Raw genomic sequence first — 26222 nt, 5'->3', positions numbered from 1 at the left:
AATCCGCGTTCCATCTCTACGGTTTTTTTTTCTTTTTTTTTTTACTGACTACAAGGACACAGGTATTTGACTATTAAGTTTCGTCTGACATTTATTATTGTCTCTTTGGCTGGCATGCTGACACTTCGTTATCCTTATTGTGTCACGATCACTACATCCTACTCATTCTCTATATCACATTCATTTTTATCTACTGACTAGACTCTTTCGTACATCTAATAAAGAAAGAAAAAGAGAAGAAGATATAGAGAACGAAGTAATTGTTCTCTCTTCTCTCTCTCTCTCTCTCTCCTCTCTCTCTCTCTCTCTCTCTCTCTCTCTCTCTCTCGTCTTCTTCTTGCATCGTCGATAAGTCACTCGTACACTTCTGCATCGCGCGACCTTACGACCTCGTCATGTTTTTTATCGGTATCGCCCTTGAACGATTTCGAAAGACGCGAAGAGTTCATCGATTATCGGTCCGTCGATAAAGTCTATCACACGGTATTACTGAACACGTTGGAGATGTGATCGATGCATGAAATTGCACTCGACGTCCACGTCATGGATAATGCAGTTCGATAGCTTACTAAGCTTATTCGCCACCACGGCATTATTTCGCACGTTCGACTTGCACGTCGAGATCTGCCAGGCTGTACTTGCGTTCCTGCTTGATGCTCTGCAAGCACGGTTCGCTGAAAGATTTAACCATCTCTCACATATTCTCCGTACCAAATCCACCTATGAAACTGGGATCGTGGATGGTGGAATCGCATTGCATCACCCATTCCCAGATTCTCTTCGTTACAACCTTCTGATCGACCGTCGTCTCGAGACCGTAACTGTTTAAGAGTTTTCTCAGTTTGTTCTTGTTCTCGTCGACGTTGTGACGATCGTCCACGATCGTGTCCAAATAGAGAAGGCTGTCGCCTCTCCTGGCTAGGCTCTCGTTCACGTCGACCGACGTGGAGGTAGCACTGTGACTGATTTTGCTGATGCACCAAGAATCTTTCAGGTATTTGTTGATCTCCGTCACGTGCGGTCTCTTCTCGGGCTTGTGCTCGAAGGCTCGCCTGAAGTACCTCAAAAGCCGTGGCGTGAAACGTCTGAAAGTCGGTGGTATTTTGGTGGTACGTCTTTTGAGCCATCTCTGAAAACCCGAGTAATCCGGATCCTGGATCAGGTCGGCACTCTGCCAGGGTGGATTGCCTGTCAGACAGACGAAGAGGACTATGCCGAATTGCCAGCAATCGGCGCTTCTCTTGCAGGCGTACCTTTCGTTCTTGATAACCTCGTAGATCTCAGGCGGCTGAAACGGCACCCAGGTGCATCTGATTTTGTTCACTAGACTACCCTCGCGTTTCGTACTACCAAAGTCGCAGAGCTTTATCTTGGACATGTCTTGAGCGAACACCAGCACGTTCTCGAGTTTAATATCTCGGTGTGCCAGTTGCTTGGAATGAAGGAAGTCGAGAGCCGAAGCCAATTGTCCGGCGATTCTCTTGCAGGCATCTTCGCCTAATCCTCCGGCTTTTACGTTTCCGGATAGATCCCCGAACGGCGCGTATTCCTGAGCGAAGAAGTAACATTTCTCGGCCTTGAAGGCAACCGCGTAAGAACAGAGTATACTAGGATGCGGACTGAGATGATAGGAGTAATGGAATTCCCGAAAGAAATCCTTTTCGGTGGTGAGTTCCTGATGAACCGCCTTGAGGACCACCCTCGTTTGCGTTGCCCTATGCGTCGCGAGAAGGATCTTGGCGAAACTACCCTCGCCCAAAGTCTTCTCCACATTGTACTCCTTTGCTAGATCCAACTCTTCGAGCGGTACCTCTTGTATCCTATGGATACCCGATTCCTTCTTCTCGTGCAGCTTCATCTGAAACATCAAAGAGGAGGATTATAAATTTCAGTGATCGTTCGCACGTGGATAGTGATATCTAAGACGATTTATGTACTCTTAATTGACGTCATTCTTTCGACATCAACAAGGAAATACGCAAACCGTTCTATTATCTAACACGCTCGTCTGACATTAACAGGACATCGGCGTTGAACCTTTGCGAAATCGCTACATTTCCTGTCAGCGGGATTAAATTAATCAAGCAAAGCAAAGCATTAATCGATCTTCAGGAAGTTTATCGTCTCAACGTCATCCTTACGTCAGCGTAGTTTTCCGGTTCGAGGGATTGCTACCCCGAGGATAGGAAGCGTGGAATTGGGAGGAGGCGAGGCTTCGGTACGGGCGGCGTACGATTTAACGCACGAATGCATCGTTTTACGTGGGGTGCTGGAAACCGTCTCGACTTTGTCACCAGTTTCTCCGTGCGAGCGAATCTCGTTAGATCGAGTGTCGCAAGTTTACTAGACGTATCGATTATACGAACGTCGACCGGCTCGATCGGAAAACGATGAATGCATCGATGACGCGAGACATCCGTGAGGAAAGCACGAGGGTCTGCTCCGAGTGATGGATGCCTTCCTTTCTTCTAACGGGTGAAAAGAGGATATTTACGTTTCCGATGCAGTGACAAAGCGCGCCCTACTTCAAAAATAGTTATGTCAGTCCGCTTCGAGCACCGGCCGTTCGTTCTATCTAGAGAGGTATAATATACGAAGGGATTTTACAAAGGAAAGATTGATAATAACGTTTTCTCATTTCCTCAAGAATATCGTCGAACGTAAAATCCGATTTCATCTTAGTTAATCAAACTGTTATGGAGCTATCAAATATATTTAACGTGCAACATTAATATCGATTTTGTAGCAAAGACGATCCGAGGCTCGAACGCACGTTTCCACGTGCGTCATTCGTCCAGCTGCATGCGCGCACGATGTAAACGTACCGTCCAAATCGTCGGGGATCTCTTACGGAGATTTATGCTTGATCCACCGATTTATAACTTTGTTGATTCACGCCCCTGCTCGGTAATATATTCGTACGAGGGAGAAGATATGGAGAGAGGAAGAGAGAGAGAGAGAGAGAGAGAGAGAGAGAGAGAGAGAGAGAGAGAGAGACGTGGCTAAGCCAAATAGTAATAAAAAAGAAGAAAGAAACGAAATCGATTAAATGAAAAATATATAATGTCTAAGAGGAAATTAATTACGATCGTCTCTTAGGCAACTTAACGAGGAACTTGTTCGAGACTCGTATCCTCGATCTTTTGACGAGTTTTTATAATTTCGCAAACACGTATTCTCGGTCTATCCACATGTCTGGCGCCTTTCAAAAGCAGCGAGGAAATTCGCAACCGAAACGGCATGGATCGGTAAAAGATGTAAAGTTCTTGGAAGGAGAAAAGAGCATGGCATAGAAAGCAGAAGGAAGCAGGGTGAGGACGAAGGGAGGGGGTGGCCGGGTGAACCCAGGACCTTTACAGCCGGCTCCTAGATCAATAGCAAGGACCTCGGTTTGGCCAACGCAATCTGGCTAGCGGAGGAGATCTCGCGACTTTCTAGAAACCCTGACGGAGTCGAAGGAAGTTTGGCATCGATTCAAATAGGGACGCTCGTTCGAAATCGACTTTTCCTAAATTTATCGTCGCGTCGATGTTCGAGTTCTGACGTGTGTGCATATCCGGAAGTAAAAAAAGCTATCGAATCTTAACCGTCGGGAGATTTGCTTCATTCGATCGCATTTTTCTTTTTTTTTCTTTCTTTTCTTTTTTTTTTCCCAAGAACGTCATCATTATTTTTCTTTATTTTTACTAGACCGGTTAACACTGGTTCGTTCTGACAAGCCTTAGGCGCAAGTATATTTAGCATTTCTGTTTACCGCGTCTATTTTAATGTCGTGCGAGGGGTGGAGAGTGAGAGAGAGAGAGAGAGAGAGTGAGAGAATGATTCTTTGATGTGAATGCGTGTGTCCAATGAAACGATCGAGAAAGGGTTAAGTAGCGTGGAAAGGATGCACGTGTTGACGAAGGTGTCTCGTTCATCGAAAAACATAAATTTCACGGCACGACTTTGATTTTATTTTTTATTATTAAGCAATGCCTTTCAGCTTGACACTTTCCTCCTCGATATTTTAAAGGCCTATCCGTTCTTATTATAAAAGAACTACGAAATTATAGAAATAGATACGAGTGAGTCGTTTTACGAGGGAATGACCTACGCAGTGAATCAGCAGACTGCGTAACGCCATTGGATGACTAAGTCAATATTCTTCTTTCTTTCTTTCTACTTTCTTTTTTTCTTTCTTTTTTATTTTTTCGAGTAATACATCGTCCATACTTGATCAAGACAAACGTGACAGAATTCAGAGTCGAAAAGTTTGTGATATTTCGATACGCTGAATTTATCTCGATAAAATTCGTCGAAAGGATTTTATGAGCCACTCGATACGTACTTTATATGAGTTATTACGGACCGCTAAAGTTAACTTTGTTGCATTCGGATGATAAATGTGTCCCAGAAATGGATGATTATCGATTCGACGTGGTGATTTTATTTTTGGCAAAACTGGACGTTCTTTATGATTCCTGAAATTAAATATCGGCTATCTATTTTCGAGTATATAGATCGATATATAGTAGAAACGTTTTATTCAAAAGGTCTAACGATCGATACTCGTTGACATAAGTTCGCTTCCTCCGGGAGAGAAATTAATTGTTCCTTTTTTAATATCGAATTTAACATCGAATCGAGTGATTGAACGAATCGATGATCGATCACGCGTCAATAATAATTATCTCTCGTAGGAATATCGTATTCGGAGATCGTTCAAAGTAAATTGCAGGTTTCTTCAAAGATAACATAAACCAATTAGTAGTAGTTTTCGCGTTCTTAAAAGAATTAACTTGAGCACCTCGTATCGTCTTCCTCGGCGATCAATAATCTCTAAGTATTCTCCTCGTTATCGTTGCAAAAAAAAAAAAATATTAATATCGTTTTGCCGAGATATCAGTTATCAATATGCAGATATAGGTGTATATGGCAAAACGTCAGGCTCACGTCTCGTCGTTTTTTGGAATCGATAAATATCACATAAATATCGTCCATAATTTTCGACTCGTTATCTCGCGAATGTTCCATTAGCGACACATTGATCGTTCGTGTCTAAATAGCAGGATTCACGGAAAATTGAACACTCGTGTTCTACGAATATCGTTACTTCGATAGAGCGAGATAGGAAAGTAAGGAGAGAAAGAAGAGAGAGGAATAAAAAATGGATTATTAATTACGTCAAAGCTATTGTGTCGAAGGCTCGTGTAGTCAGCGATGACAATGACGAAACGTTTGTGCGATCGAATAAAACGCATCGACTTAATCATTTTCAAAAGACTTATTTCTCGTTGATACAGATTGCGTAATATCCTATATATTTGACATCCATCTAAGAAGCTTTGCGAACTTACCACGATCGAAGTCCCGAATAAATTATCACGAAGGATTCACTGCACAAGCTAGACGTCGAATCTTCTCTCTCTCTCTCTCTTTTTCTTTTTCCCTCCTTCTCTATCTCTCTTCGCGATAGATTATTTACTATTCGAGATCACTCGAGTGTCCGTTTCACTTGCCTTGTCACCGAAAAGTCTTTCCGAGTATCTTCTTTCTCATTTACATCTTCCACGGGATCAAAGACGACGTTCTTTTTTCTGTCTCTTGGACGATCGTCGTTTAAAAATAACAATGAATAAATAGTACGAGAGTTTCTCACGTGAAAAAAAGAAAATAAAGTTTGTCACACTAATCGCTCCTCCTTGTCAAATAACGATCGACGACAGATCAACGTCGTTCAATGAGATAAACGACGTTAAGAGAATAAAAGAAGCCGGTAGAGCGCGTTCACATTTTCAGTCGTACGCGTATCTCGCGTCTGGAGGCATCGCGACGCCCAGCGTCGCTTTTATAGACACGCCGCCATGCCGCGCAGACGTGAATCGAGAAAGAGAATCTACGAGGGTGAAGTAAGAAGAGTAACGCTCGTTACCCTTATCATTTTTTTTTGTATTTTTTTTTTAATTTTTTTTTCTCTTTATCTCTCTCTCTCTCTCTCTCTCTCTCTCTATCTCTATCTTTCTCTCTCCTTCCCTCTCAGTGCTGTAAGTCTGATCAACAATCCGATCGTTTGTTTTTTTAATTGCCTGAAAATATCAAACTTTATTTTATTATTCGTAATATTTTTAGGTTCGTAAAAAAAAAAAAAAAGAGAAAGAAGAAATGTTTTGAACGTTCTTACGAAGAATTAGTATACTTTGAGTTGCGTTTATTTTTTTTTTTCATTTTCTACACTTGTAAGTAAACAAATTTATATGCAGGAAGTAAGAAAACATTTCCTACGAAATTTGTGTATTAGCTGACAACACGTATTTCTTTCTCTCTCTTTCTCTCTTTCTCTATTTATCTTATGTTCGTGATTTCTAAAATTCTTCCATGAAAATTCGCTTAGTTTACTTATATTCAAAGACTCATGTCGGTCTAAGGCGGTTCGACACGGGCCGAAACTCAGGATTATATTTTCATAATCCACAAACGTGTTGTGCAAAGTAAACCGTACGATACGCGGCGCTAGGCGAGCATTTCGATATCGACAATTTTCGACTTAACTGGTAACAGGCCAAAGAAAATATCTTAGAGAGCTCGGAATTTGATTTTAGAATATGATAGCGATGCATTTGCGTTCCAGCTGTTGACAATAATCAGAAGATGATGACGGGCTTTCCTCTTTTTCCTTTCGTCCTCTTCTCCTTCTTATTGGGAAGTTTATTTACCCCTGGTAAATAAATAAAAACGAAAACGATACGATCGGAGAATACCCAGCGTTTCTCGAAAGTACATTCGTTCTTTTTTTTTTCTGACTGACGAATGAAAAAGCAAGAAGAGGAAAAAAAAGAAAGAAAGGAATAAAAGAAAACGATCGAACAGTAAAAAAAATAGTAAAAAAAATCGACGCAGAATGCGTGACCGATTCGTAATTGAATTTGCACCTGCAAGTATTTATAAAATCTATGTCAAGTATACATAAGTACATATGTATGTCCATAGTTCGCTGGACCGTAACAGCGGCTCGTGGTATTAAAGTATAAATAGAAGAAACCGGCGGTGTGGCGATGCAAATTTAAATGCAAGTAGGGCTATTGTGTAATACGTCGTAGTCGTCATCGTCATTTTCCTCATCTCGGGCTGTGTTTCTTCGGTTCGTTAAGCCAAGCTGCGTATATCACGTGTCGAATCGTATTCAACGTCGACTCGATTTCCGGGGTAGGAAAAGAGCGTCGTTAAGAAGCGTACGCAACAGAGATGCAAATAGAAATTGTAAGCTCGACAATCCGTTGATTTTACACAGCGTAAAGGTGACGTCGTTGAAACTTTGATATAGGGACGAACATTTCCTGTCGTACTTGTCGTCGTTCTTCCCCGTCTGTCCTTCTAACGACAATAGTTCTCGTTTAACGGCCGAACGATCGAACGTTTTGACATTTCGATTCAAGAGACTCGTTCTATCTGCCTCGATCTCTTTTTACGTTTCCGGACCTTTCCGCGATCGGGATCGAGCGTCATTTCCGAAAAAATGTCTTTCGTGTCTTTGATTTTTTCGAAGAGCCTAATTCAAATTTATTATCGTCGATCCATTTATGTGTGTGTGTGTGTGTGTGTGTACACATAGATTATCACAAAACTTTGAAACTAGCGTTCTACTTTGTCCTCTCGGAAATAGTCTAGTCATAGATTTTCAATAAATCTGGCCTATTCCGCGAAAGAGAAACTTATCTCGTCGCTCGGTCTACGGAAACACAGTTTGTTCTTGATAGACGTATTTTTCTTTCTTTTCTTTTTCTTTTTTTCTTGCAAACGAAAATAACTCAAAATAATGCGTCGTATTAGAAAATATCAGAAAAACTTTACAGTTCGTCGTACGTTACCGAGGGAAAGATGATGATGTCAGCTTAAATACGTCGTTTTTGAATCGTCTACACGTGATGTCTCTCGTTTTCGTTGAAACGAAACTAAAGAGAAAGATAAAGAGAGAAGGAGAGATAAAAAGAGGGGAGAAGAGAGACGCAGAAGCGTTTAGTCAGAGCGCCCACGCGTCCCCTCCTCGAAGGAACGAATCGATCGGGTGCCAGAACAACGATATTGGGTGCAGCGTCGCGCGCAAGGTGTGTAAAAAAAAAAGAGAAGTAGAAGAAAGAACGAGAAAAGAAAGAAAAGTCAAGTCGAAAGAGAAAGAAAAATGATGGGAGTAGCCGTGACGATGTTTTGAGAATCGTGGAAAACATAATTATAATATTGCCTCTGGGCATTCCGTGAAACGCTATCTCGTATCTGACGCAACCTGTATTTACGTCGAGCCCAAAAATTGACTCGTGACAGTTATCTCGTTTCTCCTATCTTCTTCCTTTATCTAAATATGCAATTTCCTTGAGATACGAGATACGAGTTCTTTCGTAAAAGAAAAAAAAAAAAAGAAAAAAAGAAAAAGGAACAAAAAGATTTAATTGGGAAACTTTCTCATCGTTTCGACAGATCAAACCTGTTACGACCTTCGACGTAGAATGATCGATTATTGGAAAAGGAAATAAAACTGACGGCTATGACGAAAGGATTGGGAATAATTTATTTGTTTCATTATTAATACAGTGATACATTCGTGGAAATTAGAACGATAACGTTACATGTTTGAAGAGCCTTTCGCGGAATTTCAAATATAAAATTCATTCATTTACAAGCCGTGATTATTATCACGAATAAAAATAAATTACGGATAAATAAATTATAGATTAACTGGAACGTACGATAACTTTGAGATTATTCTAATGATTCAAATCTAAAAATTCATTATTTTTACATATAATAGCAACGAGATAAGACATTTAACGCGAACATAAATATATCGAATGTCATTGATAAATTGATAAAAATACAATTAAAAATGATTTCATATTTCTAGATCAATTTTTGTAAAAGTATTCAAAAGGGTTAAGAATCATCACTTTCCGTAGAACTGTAATGATTTGAACAGGAACAGATCGTGTATTCCGAGTCCGAGTTGGACGTCGAAGAATTATATTTTGATGACATGCAGGATGGACAGGAACATTCCTCGGAAGTTTCTAAGACAAGTTTTGAGGAAGACTCCGAAGATAATTCGTACGAGGTCTCCTCTTCGGAAGTGTAGTAATCGTCGGAGGAAGCGGAATACTCCTTTTCGGAAGTATATTCGTCAGAGGAGCTCGATGACTCCTTTTCGGAACTGTCGTCGGTAGAAGAGGAAGATCTATTTTCTTTTAGGACAAAAATAAAAAAGAAATTTTAATCAGTGCATTAATAGGAAAAAAAAAAAAACAACGAAAAAGTTTACAAAAGTTTACCTCCGAGATATCTTATGTCTTTCACCAGCTTATTTATCTGATCTTTTAATCCCTCCATGGTATTTTGAATTTTCTTTTCACATTTTCGTAGCTCTTTTTCTTTTAATCGCTTACGTTTGCTCTGATTTTGTCGCTCCAACGATCTGTCGGTTTCTATAACATTGAAAAACATATAAAAAATGAAACGAATCTCACTTTGACAATCGATTAGGTACGAGTAGGATGATTCTTTTCTTACGTTTTTTATGTTTCGATTGTTTAACTTTCGATTTTGCTTCTTTCTTCGTAGGATTGTGCTTTGCGGGCTTAGAGGTTTCGGGCGATCTAGTAACGTTTTCTGGTTTTACGATTATCGATTTTACCGGATTTCTCAAATTTGAAACTTCTTCATCGTTTATCACTTGCGACGTTTTATTAAAATTCTTTTCCGAATCCGCATCCTTCTCTAGATCGTTATTAGTAGAATAATCGATTTCATTGAAGAAACGCTCGTCCTCGAGTTCTTCCTTTACTTGAATTATATTACCATCGTTATCCAATTTCTTTGGAGTGCTCGCATCGAGCTGAATATTGAGATCATATTCTTGAACGTTACGATCCTTCTGGTTTTGATTATCGCATATTTCCTGCTCTTCCTCAATTAAAGATGAAATATTTACAGTCTCGTTTGATCGAGATTTTTGCAAATCCTCCTCGAACCTTTCGTCGTCCCTTATTTCCAAAGAAATAATACTATCGTTTGTCTTCGCGAAACTGGCCTCTTCTTTTTCAATCACGTTTTGGTTACTTTCCGATTTATCATTTCCCTCGACTCGTTGTTCTTCGTTCGTTGAGGAGGTACCTTCAATAGGAAAATTCATTTCTTTCGAGTCACGTTCACTTATTTTTTCCATACTTGCCTTTGTATTCTTCTTGCTGACTTTTTTGCTAATTTTCTTTTTAGCTCCGGTCGATTTTTCGTCCTTCGAGCGATCTCCTTGACAAGTCTCCGATAATTCCTTTAATCCTTCCTGTTGCGATTCTTGATTCGTAGATACACCGAGATCGATCGAAGCTTCTTCCACGTATCCGAGATCCCCTTTCGCCGAGTTGTTCTCTTCGATCGCTTCTTCGATTTCATTTCTATCATCAACGTTACTATCCACTCGTTTCACGTTTTTCGACTCGACGTCTGCCACTTTCTTCGTTACAGTACGAGCTTTCTTCGGCTTTTCCACTTTCTTTTCTGCCTCTTCCTTACCGCTTTTCTTCGTCTCTTCCTCGTCGCTTTTCTTCGTCTCCTTCTTTTTGCTCTTCTTCGTTTCTTTCATATCGCTTTTCTTCGTCGTCTGTTTCTTTTTCGTCCCCATATTAGACGATTCTCTGCTCTCAATGACGATCTGTTCGTTAGGACTCATCAACGAAGTGCTCGATGTCGCCTCGGAATTGACATTTTCCTTATTTTCCATCACATATTTCCAAAGATAGGATACCTGGAGTTTGTCGAGTTTAAGAGCGTGATCTCTGATCAATTTGATAATTTCATTTCGACTCTTTTGACGCAAAAATTTGTCCAGAATTACTTTCATTCGATCGTCTGCGAACGGAGAGAAGTGAAAACGATAAAGATAGAAAAGAAGAACACGTAAAATTCTATCTACCGAATGAGTGGAACCAACCGGATAAAAGACTTTAAAAAATTTATTTAATTACCTGATATTTGCGTAAATCGATATAAAAAGTTTTGCGTGGATTCGAGATTGCCTCGGCGTAGTTCCTGTACGTATCTCCATGGGAACATTTCTTCGATTTCCTCGAAGTTAAGAATACCATCGGCAATATCCTTTGCGATTTCTTCTTGAGTTTTATGGTTTAATATAAGATTTATGATCCAACCGATTCTTACGCGATCCACGGCATCTGCGAATTTATTTAAATTAAACGTATAAACCTACGACCAAACGGGTCTTATTATCAACATTAATTTATTTTTTATTTTCACAAAAGTCTCCCTCGATTCTTGTCGATCATAAATTTACCAATTTTCCTTTGTGGTTTTGTGCTCATTCTCTCGCTATATTCCACTGTCTGAAACGAACGGACCGAAGGATAACGATTGTCTAACACGATTCGGTTACAAATAAGTATTTGTTCGATGGGAAAGGTTAAACGTGTTTTCTTCGAAACTCTCTCTCTCTCTCTCTCTCTCTCTCTATTTCTATTTCTATTTCTATCTCTATCTGTATCCCTCTCTCTTTCACTCTCTTTCTCTTCCTCTTCTTACTTTCCGAATGAAAAGATCATCGAAAACAGAAAGTTTCAAACATAAATAATAAAGCACGTATCGCTTTCAAAACGAGCCGATGAAGACGAAGAAGAAAAAAGAAAAAACGAAGAAACATAGAAGAAAGGCAGAAAAAAAAGAAAAGAAAAGAAAACGTATTTTTTTGCTTGCTTACCTCAACAACGTATAGTATCGTATCGTATCGTTGCATCAAGGGACGTTTATTTTTTAAAATATCCTGTTTATTCGCAAGGAATAAATAAGTAGTAACAGCCAGGGGCCAAATGTTTGGACGCGTTATCGAAAGACAAAAAGAAAGGATGGAAGAGTCGAACGGTCTTTTTTTTTTCTTTCTTTTTCTTTCTCTCTCTCTCTTTTTTTTTTTTTTTTTACTCAAGATCGATTTAAGAAGCTATCAAAGTCCAACTCGTGTTGATATCGCTTATACAACGCGAGATACGTAGCACGTAAATTCATCCTGTTAAACGAAAACTTCTTTCTACGATTGGTTCGACCTCTGCCGTTGATTATTGTTTAGATGTCGAGAGTTTGAAGATCGCCTTTTGGAAATTGTTTATTGAAGGTCAGACAAGAGAGGAAAAATTTTTCGCGTAGTTTAACATTGAAAACATCGTAACGAGCGATTCTCTCACGCGTAATCAAATTTATTAGAGGATAAAAACAAATGGATATTTTCTCTCGCGGATGATATTAAGTTGGAAGAAAAATACAAGAAGAAAAGAAAAAAGAAAAGAAAGAAAAATGAAATGAAACGATAGATTATTTAATTTAGATTAAAATAGAAACGTAATATTAAACAATATTTGACAAAAAAAAAAAATATTTCAACTTGATCACTTTCAAAAAACAAAATGTTAATCGTCGAAGTATTCGTCGTCCGACGACGCGATACTCGAATCGTTTCCAGACGTGGACGTCGAATCCAAGAAGAAGGAACTTTCCGGACTCGAACTATCGCTGAGATAAGAGTTAGTGTTCCCTTCGTCGTTGCTGCTTGTATTAACGTAATCGCTGTTGGATGGAATCATGCACCAGCTGTCCAACGAATCGTCACTCTTATCCAAGAAATTATCGATATCGTCTGTTAAGAAGAAAAAAAAAAAAAAAGAAAAAGAAAGGAAAAAGTATTCTCCTTATAAATTTAAGCTTATAATCTTGGAGATGGGGCAGGGGGAGGGAAATAAAAATTTTCTATTCTTTCAAATCTTTTAGAATAAACATCGGAGAGTAGTGGTAACGGGTATGGATTTTCGTTTACGTGATTCGAGAAACGTGGGCGCGAGAAATTATTTGAAACGATTGGAAATTCGTAGAAAAATGGGAGGAGAGGACGAGGATAAATAAAGATAACGCGAGAAAAAAGAAAAAAGACCACTTTCTCTTACGTAACTTCGATTACGTAAGGATCGTTAATATTACGGGACTTTAGAGAGATTGCGACGAGGCGTAAGTATTATATCGTTTTTCTTTATCGTCGTTCCTCCTTTCTTTCTCGTTTGAACGGCACAGGCAATGTTAAAATGATTCTCTTTTACACGTATCACGGACACGGCCAACCATCAAGCATCGATTTCCGTTTACTTATTAACGTCACGACTTTACCTACGCTTCGTCGACGTCACGCATTTTCTTAGAACAATTATTTCGTTCTAACAATGAGAACAGACAAATGTCAATCTTAGAAAATGATCCGAGGTTTCAAATGAAAAGAGCACGACTTACCCTCGGTATCGTCCAACTCTGAGAAAGAAGATTCATTTTCCAATTGGATAAAATAAGAGACGAACGAAGAGTCTGCAGAGTAAGAGCAGTACGAAGCATTGGAGATTATCGATGAGTCGTCGTCCTCCAAAACATTGTTCTCAATAAAAGAACCATCGTCCTTCGCGGAACAATTCTTAATAGACGTTTTAACGTTTAAGGGCGTCTCGCTCTTGTCGCTTATATAATTAAGCATTTCGACAAAATGTTGTTCCTCGCTAGCAGGCCTTGCCATTTCGTTGATTTACAGATGATTTCTGCGAAGATAAAGGAAAGTTCAGGATTTCGAGGAAGATATATTTTGCCAGTGGGGAAAGTTTTGTCTCGTGTCGAAGGTGGGTGGCAGATAGACAGACAGACAGAGAGAGAGAGAGAGAGAGAGAGAGAGAGAGAGAGAGAGAGAGAAAGAGAGAGAGAGAGAGAATGAATTGCTTCTTCGGAGCAAGCGAAAACAAATTCTCGCACGCTTTTCGGAGCTTTTGATCGCATCTCCGTACCGATAGTTGTAATTCTTCTTTTATTAGGCCACCTGGTCGAAAATACATTGGTAAAAATATCAGATGCGAGAAATCATTCTCCAATTCTACAGACAGATATCGCTGTTACCCCTAATAAATTATCGTATATACCAATGCGTATGCTTATTTTAGACTTACCGAACGTACGTCAGCGGTTTTCTTGTTATCACTTCCTCGCGTGCCCGCGCGGCAAAGACAAGACGTAAAAAGAGAGAAAGAGAGAAAATGAGAGATTAAAAGAGAGAGAGACAGAAAGAGAGAGACAGACAGACAGACAGACAGAGAGAGAGAGAGAGAGAGAGGGAGAGAAAGAAAACGATCGAACGATCGATTCAATTTCTGTTGCAATAGAAAACGCGAGAAAAGATGTTATCTTTCTTAAGAGGATTCCGAGATGGATATTCTACACGCACGATACGCGTATATCTCCTCTCTACTGATCGGACGGAATGGTACAACCAAGATTTTGTTTTGATTTAAGGCGTTGTTTGTTTTGATTTTTTGATACCTATCCGTAGAATACTTGTGTACGTGCGTATAAGTTTCTGGAGTTTCTCCAATGTACTCTCTAGAATTGACTTTCCACATTTGATTATATAAAACGGAATTATAATAGGATTCGTTCCTTCGTAACTCGTCGTTCGTATTAATTATAAATTCTGAAAGTTCGCGTTCAGTGAAAAACGATAATGGAAGAACTCCTCATTCGTCTGGTCTCGGACGAATTTGGAAGAAAATCGAACTCTATAAATGCAAACGGCTCTGGTGTCATTAACTTAATGGTACGTTGGCGTTATGGGATTTGCATTTTCACGCGTTTCTAATATTGAAGTGGTGCAACGTTGTCTTTTTATATAACCGAAGCCGGAGGCAGCCGAGACGATACTATGAGCGCGGAGAGAAGTCGAATCTTTCCGGTAAATAATTATAGTTCACCCCGACGAAGTAAACTTGGATAATTGAATGAATTCGTGATTAATGCGTCGGACTGAAATAGAAAATGGTAATACGAATAATTCGCGTACCTTTGCGACTCGTTCGAAATACTCGTATTATTTTATGCCCTAAGTTAAAAAATGTATAGTGTAGGATATATATATATTTTTTTTTTTTCGAAAAAAGAAGAAAAAAAAAAGAAACTAATTTTTAGAACGAAACATCGGGAAGCCGAATTGATATATTAAAGAAGATTCTTATCGTTTGATTTTGCTTTAAGAAAATTCTTTTTCCATAAGAACGTCATCTGTTTCGAAACATTTAAATGACGCGATTGCACGAACAGGTGACACGTACATACGTATACATAGATATAGAGATTTGTTCGACAGAGAATGAAAGTGGTTGGTCGGTCGATTGGTCGATCGAGAGAGTTAAAGACGGTCAACAAAGAAACCGCTTTGACAATCGGACTGAAACTCGTTGGCAGTCCGCCGAGGAGTTTGTCCGGGAAAGCCGCTACGTTGCTGCTAACTATATATGTATACGATATATACCTATCTATCTGTATAAATAATACGTCTACACACATAAACCATGCGTATACGTATATAACATTCATATATATAAAATTCATCATACACGTACAAGCACACAAAAGATTCACGTTACTCTTTTTCGTACTACCATAGAGAGACAACGACGGTACATCGACTCGTCGCGCTCCTAGAACAAGTTCATAAACCATATAGAATTAACTATCTATTAATAGATCTGGAACCTGTTCGGCAAGTTCGCCTAGCGATGCTTTCGGCCGATCTAAAATCGTACTTCTCGCGCCAGATGGATATCCAGGAATACAATTTAAATAACGATCCTAGAACGAGATTAAAGCGAATCGAGTTTCTCTCTTTCGACGAATAGAATTTGACGTTATAGCACGAGCACGTTCGTTTCGAATCGAAAATTAATCATTCGTTTTCTCCATTTATTTTCGTTTGACCCCTTGCCGTAGTAAGTAAAGGAAACGCGTCCCTATATATGTACGTATCTAGATAGAGGTATACATGTAAGCGTTGTCATATCGATCGGAAGATTTTATAAAGAGATATCGAAGCGTTGGTTTAAACATTTTTTTATCCGTGCTTTAATTTCTCTCTTTTTTTTTTCTTTTCTTTTTTTCTTTGTTTGTTCGTTTGTTTTCTCTTTTTTTCTTCTTCTTTTTTTTTTTTTTTTTAGAACGAATTTGTTAGATCCGAATTTATCCTTGGGTAAAGACACCACACCGTTCTATTGCCAAGTTCATAGCGCCTACACATAACACGCTCTGATTGTCCGTCTCTCTCTCTCTTTCTCTCTTTTTCTTTACACCTCCATACAACGAACATCGATTACAATGAAACATTGACATTTTCAGGACCGACGAGTGATGCAACGAGCGTGAATAGAAGGACGAGGACGCGATATGCACGTATGCACCGTATGTATGTACCGTTCGAAGGATATAATAATGACGTCATTGATGTCTACTAGAGATTCGTTCAATGCCGAGGGTAGGGTCGATAATTTGCATAGGCGCCGGGTAGGTATCGAAGTGGAAAGAAACGTGGAAAAAAACGTGGTAGAAGGAAAAAAAGAGAAGGAGGGAGAAAAAAGATAGAAAGATAGAAAAGAGGGTTGCGTGACGTCACCGTTCAAACGACAGTACATTATAGACGAATGACGTCATCTTCTTTCATTCTTCCTACCATCGAAAAGATCGAAGAACACGACGAATGGAGTTTCTATGGGAGAAGAAATTGTTTTCAAAAAAAAATGTTAGGTCGAACGTTCTTTCTCTTTTTCTTTCTTGTATCGTTTATCTATGTATGTATGCACGTATGTATATATATATATATATTTATTTGTATGTAAGTTGTACGTTCTTTTGCACGTGTCTCTGGAACGAAACAGATTCGATCGAATTTCGAGAGAAGGATAATTTTGCAGGCACGCAATGACGCGCATCAGCCACTATCGTTCAATAAACCGTGAGCGCCGTTTGACTTTCGACAAATAGACAAACAACCGTTGGACGCCACGGTCCATTAAATTTATTTCTTTTCGCGAAACAATATTTATATCCTTGGAAACAGTCGATAAGATTTTCAACGTCGAGATGTACGTACAAACATACATACGTACATATATACGTAGGTACATATGTATCTCGGTATTAGAAATTCGATCGAACTGTTACGCAGATCGCGACGCGACGTCATTGGGAGAGATTGTCTTCTATGTTTAATACGAGTTTCATTCCCTCTCTCTCTTTTTCTGTACGAGTCACGAAACAACCCCCAATAATCGGTCGATGTACCGTAAACGAAGTCGTCGATCGATATCTTTTTGCTAATTCGAGCTTCACTATATTTTATATTTAGCTTCGACTATTTGAAAATAGAAGAAAGTTGTAATATTCTCTTTCTGTCTCTCTCTCTCTCTCTCTCTCTCTCTCTCTCTCTCTCTCTCTCTCTCTCTCTCTCGGTTCGATCGAACGTGTGTAAGATTCCGACTTACCGATTTATATTTCAAAAGTATAAAATGCATACGTACGTACATACGTACACACTTATCGTTAAAAAGATCGCTAAGACTCATCGCACGTGGGGACTATAAATTTAAACGCAAATTTAAGCCGACGACGATATCGTTCATCAGGTATTGTATTCAATTCGCCATACCCTCTCGAGCATTTATTTATCAACGAGTTATAATTTCGTACGTTTGGTATGCGTTCGTTCTTCTTTCTATGTGTAGCCTTGACTCGTCGATGTAAGATACCTTCTTAAAATGCATACGTCTAAACGATATGCGGTATGAAAGTGCGATCGGAATAAGCGAAAACAATCTGTATAAATATATCGATTTGTGACAATTAAGAAAAAAAAGAAAGAGGAAAAGAATAACTTGAACGAAAAATAAAAAAAACGCACGAGTTTTGACGAATTGGCACGTTTTTAAGAAAACAACGAAATGCGTTTTACCTAATACGTTAAGTAGTAATTAATTAATTACTCTTGATCTCTTTTTTTCCTCCGTCCTTCGGGTCTCGAGTACCGATTGTAACTGACGATCGATCGCGTCGTTAACTCTTTGTTATTTGATTAAAATTACGAATATATACGAAGCATTGTAAGGAACAAAAAGCACAAAGGATCGGCTGCGGCACGTCGTCGCTCGAAAACGTTAAGACGTACCACACACACACACACACACACACATACGTGGGAATTTCTGAAACCTAACGCGATGGATGTACTATCGTTATAAATATAATAGTACTAACACGTGTGACACGATCGCTCTGTGCACGAATGTAACGCTGCGTGCATTATTTCCGATAAATAAAATATGGACGCCACGTATATGTATATATGTTCGTAAGTAAGTAATAGTCACTGTTATATCGTTTCAACGAAATTGTAGTTACTATATTGTTTCATTCGTCGATTAAATTCCGATTAAAATTCGACCGAATAGATTTTTCGTTGTTTAAAACGCATTAGCATAAAAAGCGTCGATCTAGTAGAGTAGCTGTATTCGTTGGAGATAGAAAAGCTAAAAGAAAAATACAAAATAAAAAAAAATGTCAAGGTAAGATAACAGTGAAATGGAAGAACTTATCGAATTAATTACGGGGGCGTTGAATGGAAGTGGTTGCCAATTAAGTCAGATATAAGTCGTAAGAAAAACGATTTGGAGAAGAAATCTCGTCGAAGAGCCGTGGAAAGACTCATCGAGAGAAACCGCTTGACTCATCAAAATAAAACGTTGATCCATGTTGTAAGACCAGTGCCGGTGGTGTTGCTTGTGTATATACATACTCGTATACGTATATCCATATAAAAGTGTCATCGTGCCATTCGCCGAGGATAGTTGGACTCGAAGCTTCGAACGAACATGATCGAGGTAAGAGATTCTCAAGGAATCCAGATTTCGATGTATATAATTATTTCGGAGTGAGATTGAATAGTTAAAACGAAAAGTGAATAGATCTGTGTGTATGTGTGTGTTACGTTCTTCGACGACGAGCGAAAAAGAGAGAAAAATAGAGGACAACAATGTTTTCTCCGTTTCCAAACGAAAAAAGTCGTCTTTTACTTAATTATCTTTGTTTCTTTTTTTTTTTTTAGAGATCAATTTTTTCAAAGAGTGTCGTTGTTTTATCTCATGGCTGGTTAGGGTCAAGATCGGTTAAAAAAGGAGATAAAATTCGATTTATTAAGCACGAATGTATGCATTTACGTGTACGCGTACGTGTGTGCCAAGTTTTCGTAAGTGTTCTTTCGCGAGGCAAGAATTATAATTTTTCTTACGTTTATCTCGGCGATATAAAAAAATTGTCGGTGATCGGTAAGAAAATGATGGCCCGTCTTTTATTTGGGAATGCGTCATTTGGGTCAAGTGGAATGCTAAAGAATTTATTATATTATAATAGTCAGCGTGGGTGTAGATGTGATTTGAGATATTTCAGACTTTCTAGATTTCTGTCAAGCGAAAGATATCTGTCAGAAAATATTTAGCGAATATCTCTTTCATTTTTGATAAAAACGGGTCAAATAAGATCATTTTTTATCTTTCTTTTTTTTTCTTTTCTTTTTCTCATTCGATTTCTTTTTTTCGTCCCATTAATAGTTATACATGTTTTTTTTTTTGTGATTTTATAGCTACTTTGGTTTTATGATTATTTTATTTTATGTTCGCAGATAATTATACTGTTTCTTGGCGTTTACGGAACGATCGCTGCTCCGTACGAGCCGCTCACGGATCGTGAATTCCGCACGCTAGGTAATGACGCGGACGATGACACCGAAGTCGTCGAAGCTCGTCTTCCCGGTTCGACGAATTTAAATGAGAAAGCGTTACCGATATCTCGTCTTTACGTTATCGAAACCGATAGCTTACCAGGCAATCAAAATTTAAAAGAAAGAACTCAGATACGCGCGATTCTACCTGGTACTCAAAATCTTGCGGAAAAAAGTATACCCGATTACGTGCTTAAAAGGATGGCCAATCCGGAAAATCGTCGTATCTCCAGTCATCCTGATTTCGAAGAAATTCCTATTCAATGAAAGGAAGTTATTGATTAATTACGTGAGTATCGTTATACCTTTTAGACAAAACGTATCGATGTATCTTTCTTGTCATAATATATTTTGTTTATGTTGTAGACAAAATTCAAGATTTATAGATATTTAAATATTCATTATTATAAATGCGACGTCGATTGGGGGACAAGGCATTCCAAGAAATTTGAAATAGACAGAGAGGAAATATTTAACAAATGATTTTACCCCTGTGTTGCCTGCATCGTACGATCATTCGTATTTTATTATAATGTTTAATGAAGTTATGTTTTATCTTTCCTATGTATCGTCATTCCGATCGAGTGTGATCACGAATATAAGAGAAATAAAATATAACGGGAAGGAAGGTGAGGATGAATGAATAAAAATCAAAACTATATATTCGTACTTGGTTCGTCGTTCGATTTACGCGGCAACATGTCGCGGAAGCTTCGTTTGAACGATTCCTACCTTATCGGTAAATATGAAAGACTCTGTTTTATGAATTAGTTATCGTTGAATTAATCGTTGATAAAGTAGAGCACAAGAAACGGAAACTTTCATACCGACTGTGTATCGAGTCGGTAGAAATGTTTACGAGTTTGACGAAACGTATGTAAGATGGCAGCATTTGCGTATAACAAGTAGAAAAACTTGTGGATTATTTTCAAATCCTTTCCGAAACGAAAGTAGGATTAACGTTGCAAGATTTTCCATTTGAGATTTATTGTGACGAATAGTACGTACAGATTGGAATGCTTCATGTAATAATTTTTATAACAGAGAGATTACATCGTGGTACATGAAATTGTAATAAAAGTTTGTATACTCGTTTGAGATTTAAGCCAGTCCAAAGATGAAATTTTGATACAAGCAAACGATTAACGACGAAATTATAGAAGACTTACTTGCATTTCACTGGCTTAGAGAAGCTTTATATCAAAATTAATTGAACTTGGAACTCAATATATAATATATATATATATATATATATATATATATATATATAATGTTTGTGAATCTATATTATACATAGAGATATATATACATTCAGTGAGACACAAGTTTGATGTATACAGCTACCGTATCTTATGAGCCGGCAAATGCAGATCGTCAAGTACTAAGGTAATGGATTTTCCCTTTTAGAGAGAAACGCGTTTTAATACCCATTCCATCGGTCTCTGTGCGAGATACTTTTACCTTCTTTTTTTTCTCTTTCCATTTCCTTTCTTCTCTATTTCTCTCATTCGGTCTCACTTTGGCTTTCTCTCTCTTTCTCCTTTTCTATCTCTCCTATTTCTCTCTTTCTCGAATGACAAAGCTGCTGCAAACTCAAGCAGTGCACTTTGTTTCTTAGCGAAGGGAAACTCGATTAAACGGATTATTATCGATCTATTATCCTTTTGTTCGATGATTTACCTTCGAAAAGATAAAGAAATGATTTATATAATCTACGAGGATGATTACGATTTGCATCGAGATAAGATAAAGCTTTATTTTACGTCGATTGATAATCGATCGATTGTACGAATCTTTCGATATTTTTCCGTTCGGTTTTATCATCATTATCGCGTTAATTATTCGTCAGAGGTTAAATGAAACCTAGGAAAAATAGTTCGAGGAAAGCTTCTCTATTCTCGCATTTCATAACCGACCATATTTTTTATCCGACTTGTTTCGCCTTTGAAATTTTCATATGCAAAGCAAAGCGAAACGCATTTCGACGTGATAATAGTACGTTTGGAATATTCTCAATGGCAATTAACTTAGAACGATTAATTATAGCGATCAGATTACGTAAAACGAACGCGCGTACTACTAGTACGTAATATTACGTATGTACGTTTCTTTCTTTTTTTTTTTTACCGGATGCCTGATTCGCCTTTCCCTCGCCAACATATTTCTCTCGTTAATTACATCCCAGTGAATATTTCGCAGTAATGGGAAACGAATTTTGGCTGTGAGAACAAACAGACGACTTTGCTTAGGAGAATGGAACGGCGAGATCGTTTACCAGATCGGAAAAATTTTTTTTTCCATCATTTTTCGTAGGTACATCAAATTTTCTTTTAAAATGAAATTTCGTCGGGCGAACTGTGTAGTTTGTTGGGCAAAATTTTTCTTAAAAAAACGAACATTAACGATGTATATACTTTTTTTTTTCCAAAGAAATTAAACGCTGGTAAATACCTACACACACACACACACACACACATATACATATATGGGTTAATAATCAATGCAAAATCGTGTTACTCGGCCGAACATACTCGCGAGCCAAAAGACGAGTGTTAAAAACGAGGACATTTGCATATCTGATAAATGACGAGTTTCATTTCACGCGCTTATTTACTAGTCGACGTTACTCTTGAGTGGTAAGGCACCATCCTTTCCCTGCCACCACCTACCCTTCTCACTCGACCGATTTTAAACTTGAAAAACGTTTAAAAGGTAAATTGCGAAAGGAGATTACATGGGTGCGGTTTTCTCCATTAAAGTTTCACATTCCTTCGTCTTTTCATATAAAGTAAGAAGCGAGAAGAGAAACAAGAAGAGATCGGTGGAGGTGTGGAGATTTGGGGGTGTCTGTGTGTGTGTATGTGGGTGGGTGAATGGGTGGATGGGAGAAAGGGGTGTAGTGGACCAGGAGAAAAAGAAACGCTCTCATTTTTTACGTTTTAAACGCTACCAGCGTCGTCGACTTTTTCCTTATCTCCATTGTCTCGATCCTTTTCGGAGATATGAGATCGTTTACGTTCCTTCGTTCATTCTTTTACCTTGAAAAATTTCAAATTGTCTAACAAGGACCTTCTCCAGCATTCTAATTCCCTACGGTTTTATAGCAACCTCGAGTAAGCGACGACCGGGACCAATTTCGCGTTAAATATCGAAAAAAACAAAAAACAAGACATAAAAATAAAATAAAATGGTTACCCGGTACAAATAACGCACCTTCGTGTTTACGCGTTGGCATTTAACGTTCGTTGAAAATAAAGCTCTTACTCGCGAACACGCGATCGTCATAACGATCCTTGTACGATTCAATGGCTTTTTCCCAACAAACTGACCGAGAGATCGACCATTTTACGAGCCGATCATTCCAACAGATTCATATGGGAATTTATTAGTACGGTTAAATCCACCCGTTCGATCGTTTAATCCCGCGATTATTATATAGTCGTTTTTGTTTTATTTCGAACGTTCGTTCGTCAGATTTTTTTTGTATTTTTTCTTTTACATTTTCCTGTTTTGTATTTTATCTATGTAAATTTTCAAACACCGGCGTAATATTCCTAGTGAATGTTATGTACAATCGTTATTGTTAATTAGCTAGCTAGCTATCTCTCTTTCTCTCTCTCTCTCTCTCTCTCTCTCTCATCGAAAGATCATCGTTCGTCGTAGAGCCACCTTAATAACATGCAGCTACGAGGAATAATTGATGAAGTACCTGGTACGATTATCAGCATGTTCAGATAATTCCGCGGATTGTTATGAAAGCCAGGACGGAACAACGTCGATGATCGATCGCTTACGTTGGCGATGTAGCGTTTACCACGCTAGGCGAATTGCAATATGAGCTAATGACGGTACCATCTCGTTTTCCGTGATTATGCGATACCGTAAATATCAAGGTGCATACGATAGCTCGGCGAAAGTAATAAATGGCTCTTTTGTTAAATGCAACGGATACCCGTGTTGGTAGACAATCATTTTCTTCGTTCTATAATATTCACTTATCGTCGAGAAAAATGTCGGCATTACATTTTTAGTTAATGTTTCGTAAACGCAAAGAAAAAAAAAAAAAAAAAATAAATAAATAAATAAAGTCGTCGCTGGGTGACTTTTTTTTCACAATATCATTTTTTATTCATTTATTTATTTTTTTATTAAATTCTGTCGTAATCGTCCATTGGAAAAGAAGGAAGAAAAAAGAAAGAAAAAGGAAAGAAAAAAGGAAGGAAGAAGGAAGAAAGAAAGGAAGGAAGGAAGGAAGGAAGGACAGGAAAAAAGTGTCGATTAATTCAAAGGCAATTCGTTCTCCGTGAAGAGAGAAACGTCGGGATGAAATGTAATCGAATTTCGTTCGTGCGATTGCGCATCTACGTACGTATATACGTTCGTACGTACATACGCACGCACGCACGCACGCACGCACGAGTGCGTTACTTGGACGTTTTCTGCGGCTTGGACAACGCAGAGAAACTCGATATCGAATCAAACATCTTTTTGACCGTGTAATCAGTGCATTCATTTCGGTTACGACAGGACAAAGTGAATTCTATCGACGGATTCCAGATTGGAGCTTGCCGATCGAAAATAATAGAACGCTTTACTACACTTTCTGAACTCGTACGCAGTCGTTTGTATCACGCCGTTAAGCTATACGCCATTGTATTCAATCGTACAAAGCTTTTCGCAAAAAGAGAGAGAGAGAGAGAGAGAGAGAGAGAGAGAGAGAGAGAGAGAGAGAGAGAGAATCCTTTACTAAATCTATTATCCTGTTATCGGTAAAAGGACTCTTTTATATCGCGTTTAACGTTCCATACGCAGATCCTAATACTAATTTATTACTAATAATCGATAATGTTAAAAAGACTTTCTTCTAGTTCCTTTTCTAATATTTTCTTTTTTATTTACTTTCTCACTCGAAAATTTATAGACGAGCTCGAACGTATAGAAACTCTTTCGTTGTGCGAATCCATCGGATTCGTTTAAAACTTATGTTTATAGAAAGGTATAGAAGAAAGTCTTGTGAAGGAAAGGGAAGAAGGAAGAAAGAAAAGAAAAATGGAAGAAAGGAAGGAGGATGGAGATTGAGAGATTGGAAAAGAGAGCAAAGGGAAGCAAAAAAGTGGAAAAAAAACAAAGAGAGGATACAATTTAGATCGAGGATCGGATAGGGGATCGAGTTTCGAGTAAAACGTCCTTGTCGTTGTCGACACCGTGGAAGGGCATAGGAAGTTTCCTTGCATCTGCATGTGCACTGTGCAGTCGAGAGATTGTTAGGAGGAAAACGTTACAATGCACCGTATTACCAAGCTGCTACCGTATTATACCATAGAGTAGTAGTAGTAATAGTAGTAGTAGTAGTAGTAGTAGTAGTAGTAGTAGTAGTAGAAGTAGTAGTAGTAATAGTAGTAGTAGTAGTGGAGTTTCGCCGAGTATACTTTGCGCCACGCGTCGTACACTGTGCCGCGTTCTAAACCAGGCTTTGTACGCGTCTCTACGAGAGTTCCTCCTCTCGCGTGCTATTAGCCCTCTTTTTTTATTCTCTCTCTCTCTCTCTCTCTCTCTTACATACCTACTCACTCGCTACTCACACTCTTTTTCCCTTTCGACTTTTATTTTCCGTTGAAAGAAACGTACCGCTCGCACTTTTTGAAAATCTAAAGTGCGTTCTCGTGAAACAGAATAAGAACAGATGCCAGTTTAAAAGTAGGCGAGTAACATTTCTATCGTGATATATATATATATATATATATATATATATATATTCTTTTTTCTCATGTATTTATTATTATTATTATTATTATTATTATTATTATTATTATTATTATTATTATTATTATTATTATTATTATTATCATCATCATTACTATTGGACAAATATTACGTAGATATTATAGATAAACTATTATATTGTATGAAATATCGAGAGATAGGAATTAGCATTCTCGCGTATGGATCTCTCTATAATCTTGGAGTCTCGTGTGCGACTAACGAGATCGTTATCGCGTAGTGTTTAAGATAAATATACTCTATGTACGTGCGTAGGAAGGTGGGAAAGGTTCGGAAGAAGAGATGCAAAAGGAAGAGAGAGAGAGAGAGAGAGAGAAAGAGAGAGTAGATGTAGTTCGGTAGCAAAGGCAAGTATGTATTCCTCACGAGTATGCAAATGGATGTGACAGTCAAAGGGTTATTATGCATACGTAAGTATTTATGTGCATTCGCGTATTCAACTTGAGAGTGGGTGGGCCATGATTGTGCTTGAACAATGGGATTCGCCGCTTTGTTTACCGAACAACTATTGACGCTTATGGGCTTTTCAGCTTGACGGAAATTGGAGAAAATTTTGTCGTTTGCGCGACACGCATCTCTCTTTCGCGACGCAACCTCTCGCGAAACAGAATCGTAATATTTCGTGTCGATAACGTATCTTCCTCTTCCTTCTCTTCCTTCTCCTCTTCCTCCTCCTTCTCCTCCTCTTGAAACTTTCCTCTACGAGATAGAGCTTGCTCGCGAGTGTCGCGTTACGTGTACGTACATACGTACACGTATGTACGTACATGGATATCTGTATTTATTAGAATGTCATGTCAGA

The 26222-nt window shown here is 38.4% G+C and overlaps 4 protein-coding genes across 7 annotated transcripts; 1 reads left to right on the top strand and 3 right to left on the bottom strand.

Annotated features, from left to right (window-relative positions):
• Window positions 1-297: 297 nt before the first annotated feature.
• On the bottom strand, window positions 298-5808 carry LOC122633054 (serine/threonine-protein kinase meng-po). Of its 2 annotated transcripts, none has more exons than XM_043820539.1 (2): window positions 5337-5808; window positions 298-1858 (listed from the first exon to the last, which is right to left on the bottom strand). In XM_043820539.1, the coding sequence occupies exon 2, from the start codon at window positions 1856-1858 to the stop codon at window positions 695-697; it is 1164 nt and encodes a 387-aa protein (XP_043676474.1). In that variant the 5' UTR covers window positions 5337-5808; the 3' UTR covers window positions 298-694. The 2 variants fall into 2 exon arrangements, with proteins under 2 accessions (XP_043676474.1, XP_043676476.1); XM_043820541.1 differs by having other exon boundaries at window positions 5499-5808.
• Window positions 5809-8514: 2706 nt separating this feature from the next.
• Window positions 8515-11908, bottom strand: LOC122633053 (serine-rich adhesin for platelets-like). 2 transcript variants are annotated; one of them, XM_043820538.1, is made up of 5 exons: window positions 11732-11908; window positions 10986-11192; window positions 9532-10869; window positions 9294-9446; window positions 8515-9206 (listed from the first exon to the last, which is right to left on the bottom strand). In XM_043820538.1, the coding sequence occupies exons 2-5, from the start codon at window positions 11071-11073 to the stop codon at window positions 8902-8904; spliced, it is 1884 nt and encodes a 627-aa protein (XP_043676473.1). In that variant the 5' UTR covers window positions 11074-11192; window positions 11732-11908; the 3' UTR covers window positions 8515-8901. The 2 variants fall into 2 exon arrangements, with proteins under 2 accessions (XP_043676473.1, XP_043676472.1); XM_043820537.1 differs by lacking the exon at window positions 11732-11908 and adding an exon at window positions 11312-11438.
• Window positions 11909-12369: 461 nt separating this feature from the next.
• On the bottom strand, window positions 12370-13573 carry LOC122633058. Its single transcript, XM_043820547.1, has 2 exons — window positions 13300-13573; window positions 12370-12658 (listed from the first exon to the last, which is right to left on the bottom strand). The coding sequence occupies exons 1-2, from the start codon at window positions 13571-13573 to the stop codon at window positions 12432-12434; spliced, it is 501 nt and encodes a 166-aa protein (XP_043676482.1). The 3' UTR covers window positions 12370-12431.
• On the top strand, window positions 13544-20303 carry LOC122633057. Of its 2 annotated transcripts, XM_043820545.1 has the most exons (4): window positions 13544-13673; window positions 16210-16271; window positions 19541-19928; window positions 20006-20303. In XM_043820545.1, the coding sequence occupies exons 1-3, from the start codon at window positions 13544-13546 to the stop codon at window positions 19904-19906; spliced, it is 558 nt and encodes a 185-aa protein (XP_043676480.1). In that variant the 3' UTR covers window positions 19907-19928; window positions 20006-20303. The 2 variants fall into 2 exon arrangements, with proteins under 2 accessions (XP_043676480.1, XP_043676481.1); XM_043820546.1 differs by lacking the exons at window positions 13544-13673; window positions 16210-16271 and adding an exon at window positions 18482-18743.
• The last annotated feature ends 5919 nt before the right edge of the window (window positions 20304-26222 follow it).

This window comes from Vespula pensylvanica, chromosome 11 (assembly GCF_014466175.1).
Source record: "Vespula pensylvanica isolate Volc-1 chromosome 11, ASM1446617v1, whole genome shotgun sequence".
Lineage (NCBI taxonomy): Eukaryota > Metazoa > Arthropoda > Insecta > Hymenoptera > Vespidae > Vespula > Vespula pensylvanica.
This window is presented reverse-complemented; position numbering and strand designations above follow the sequence as displayed.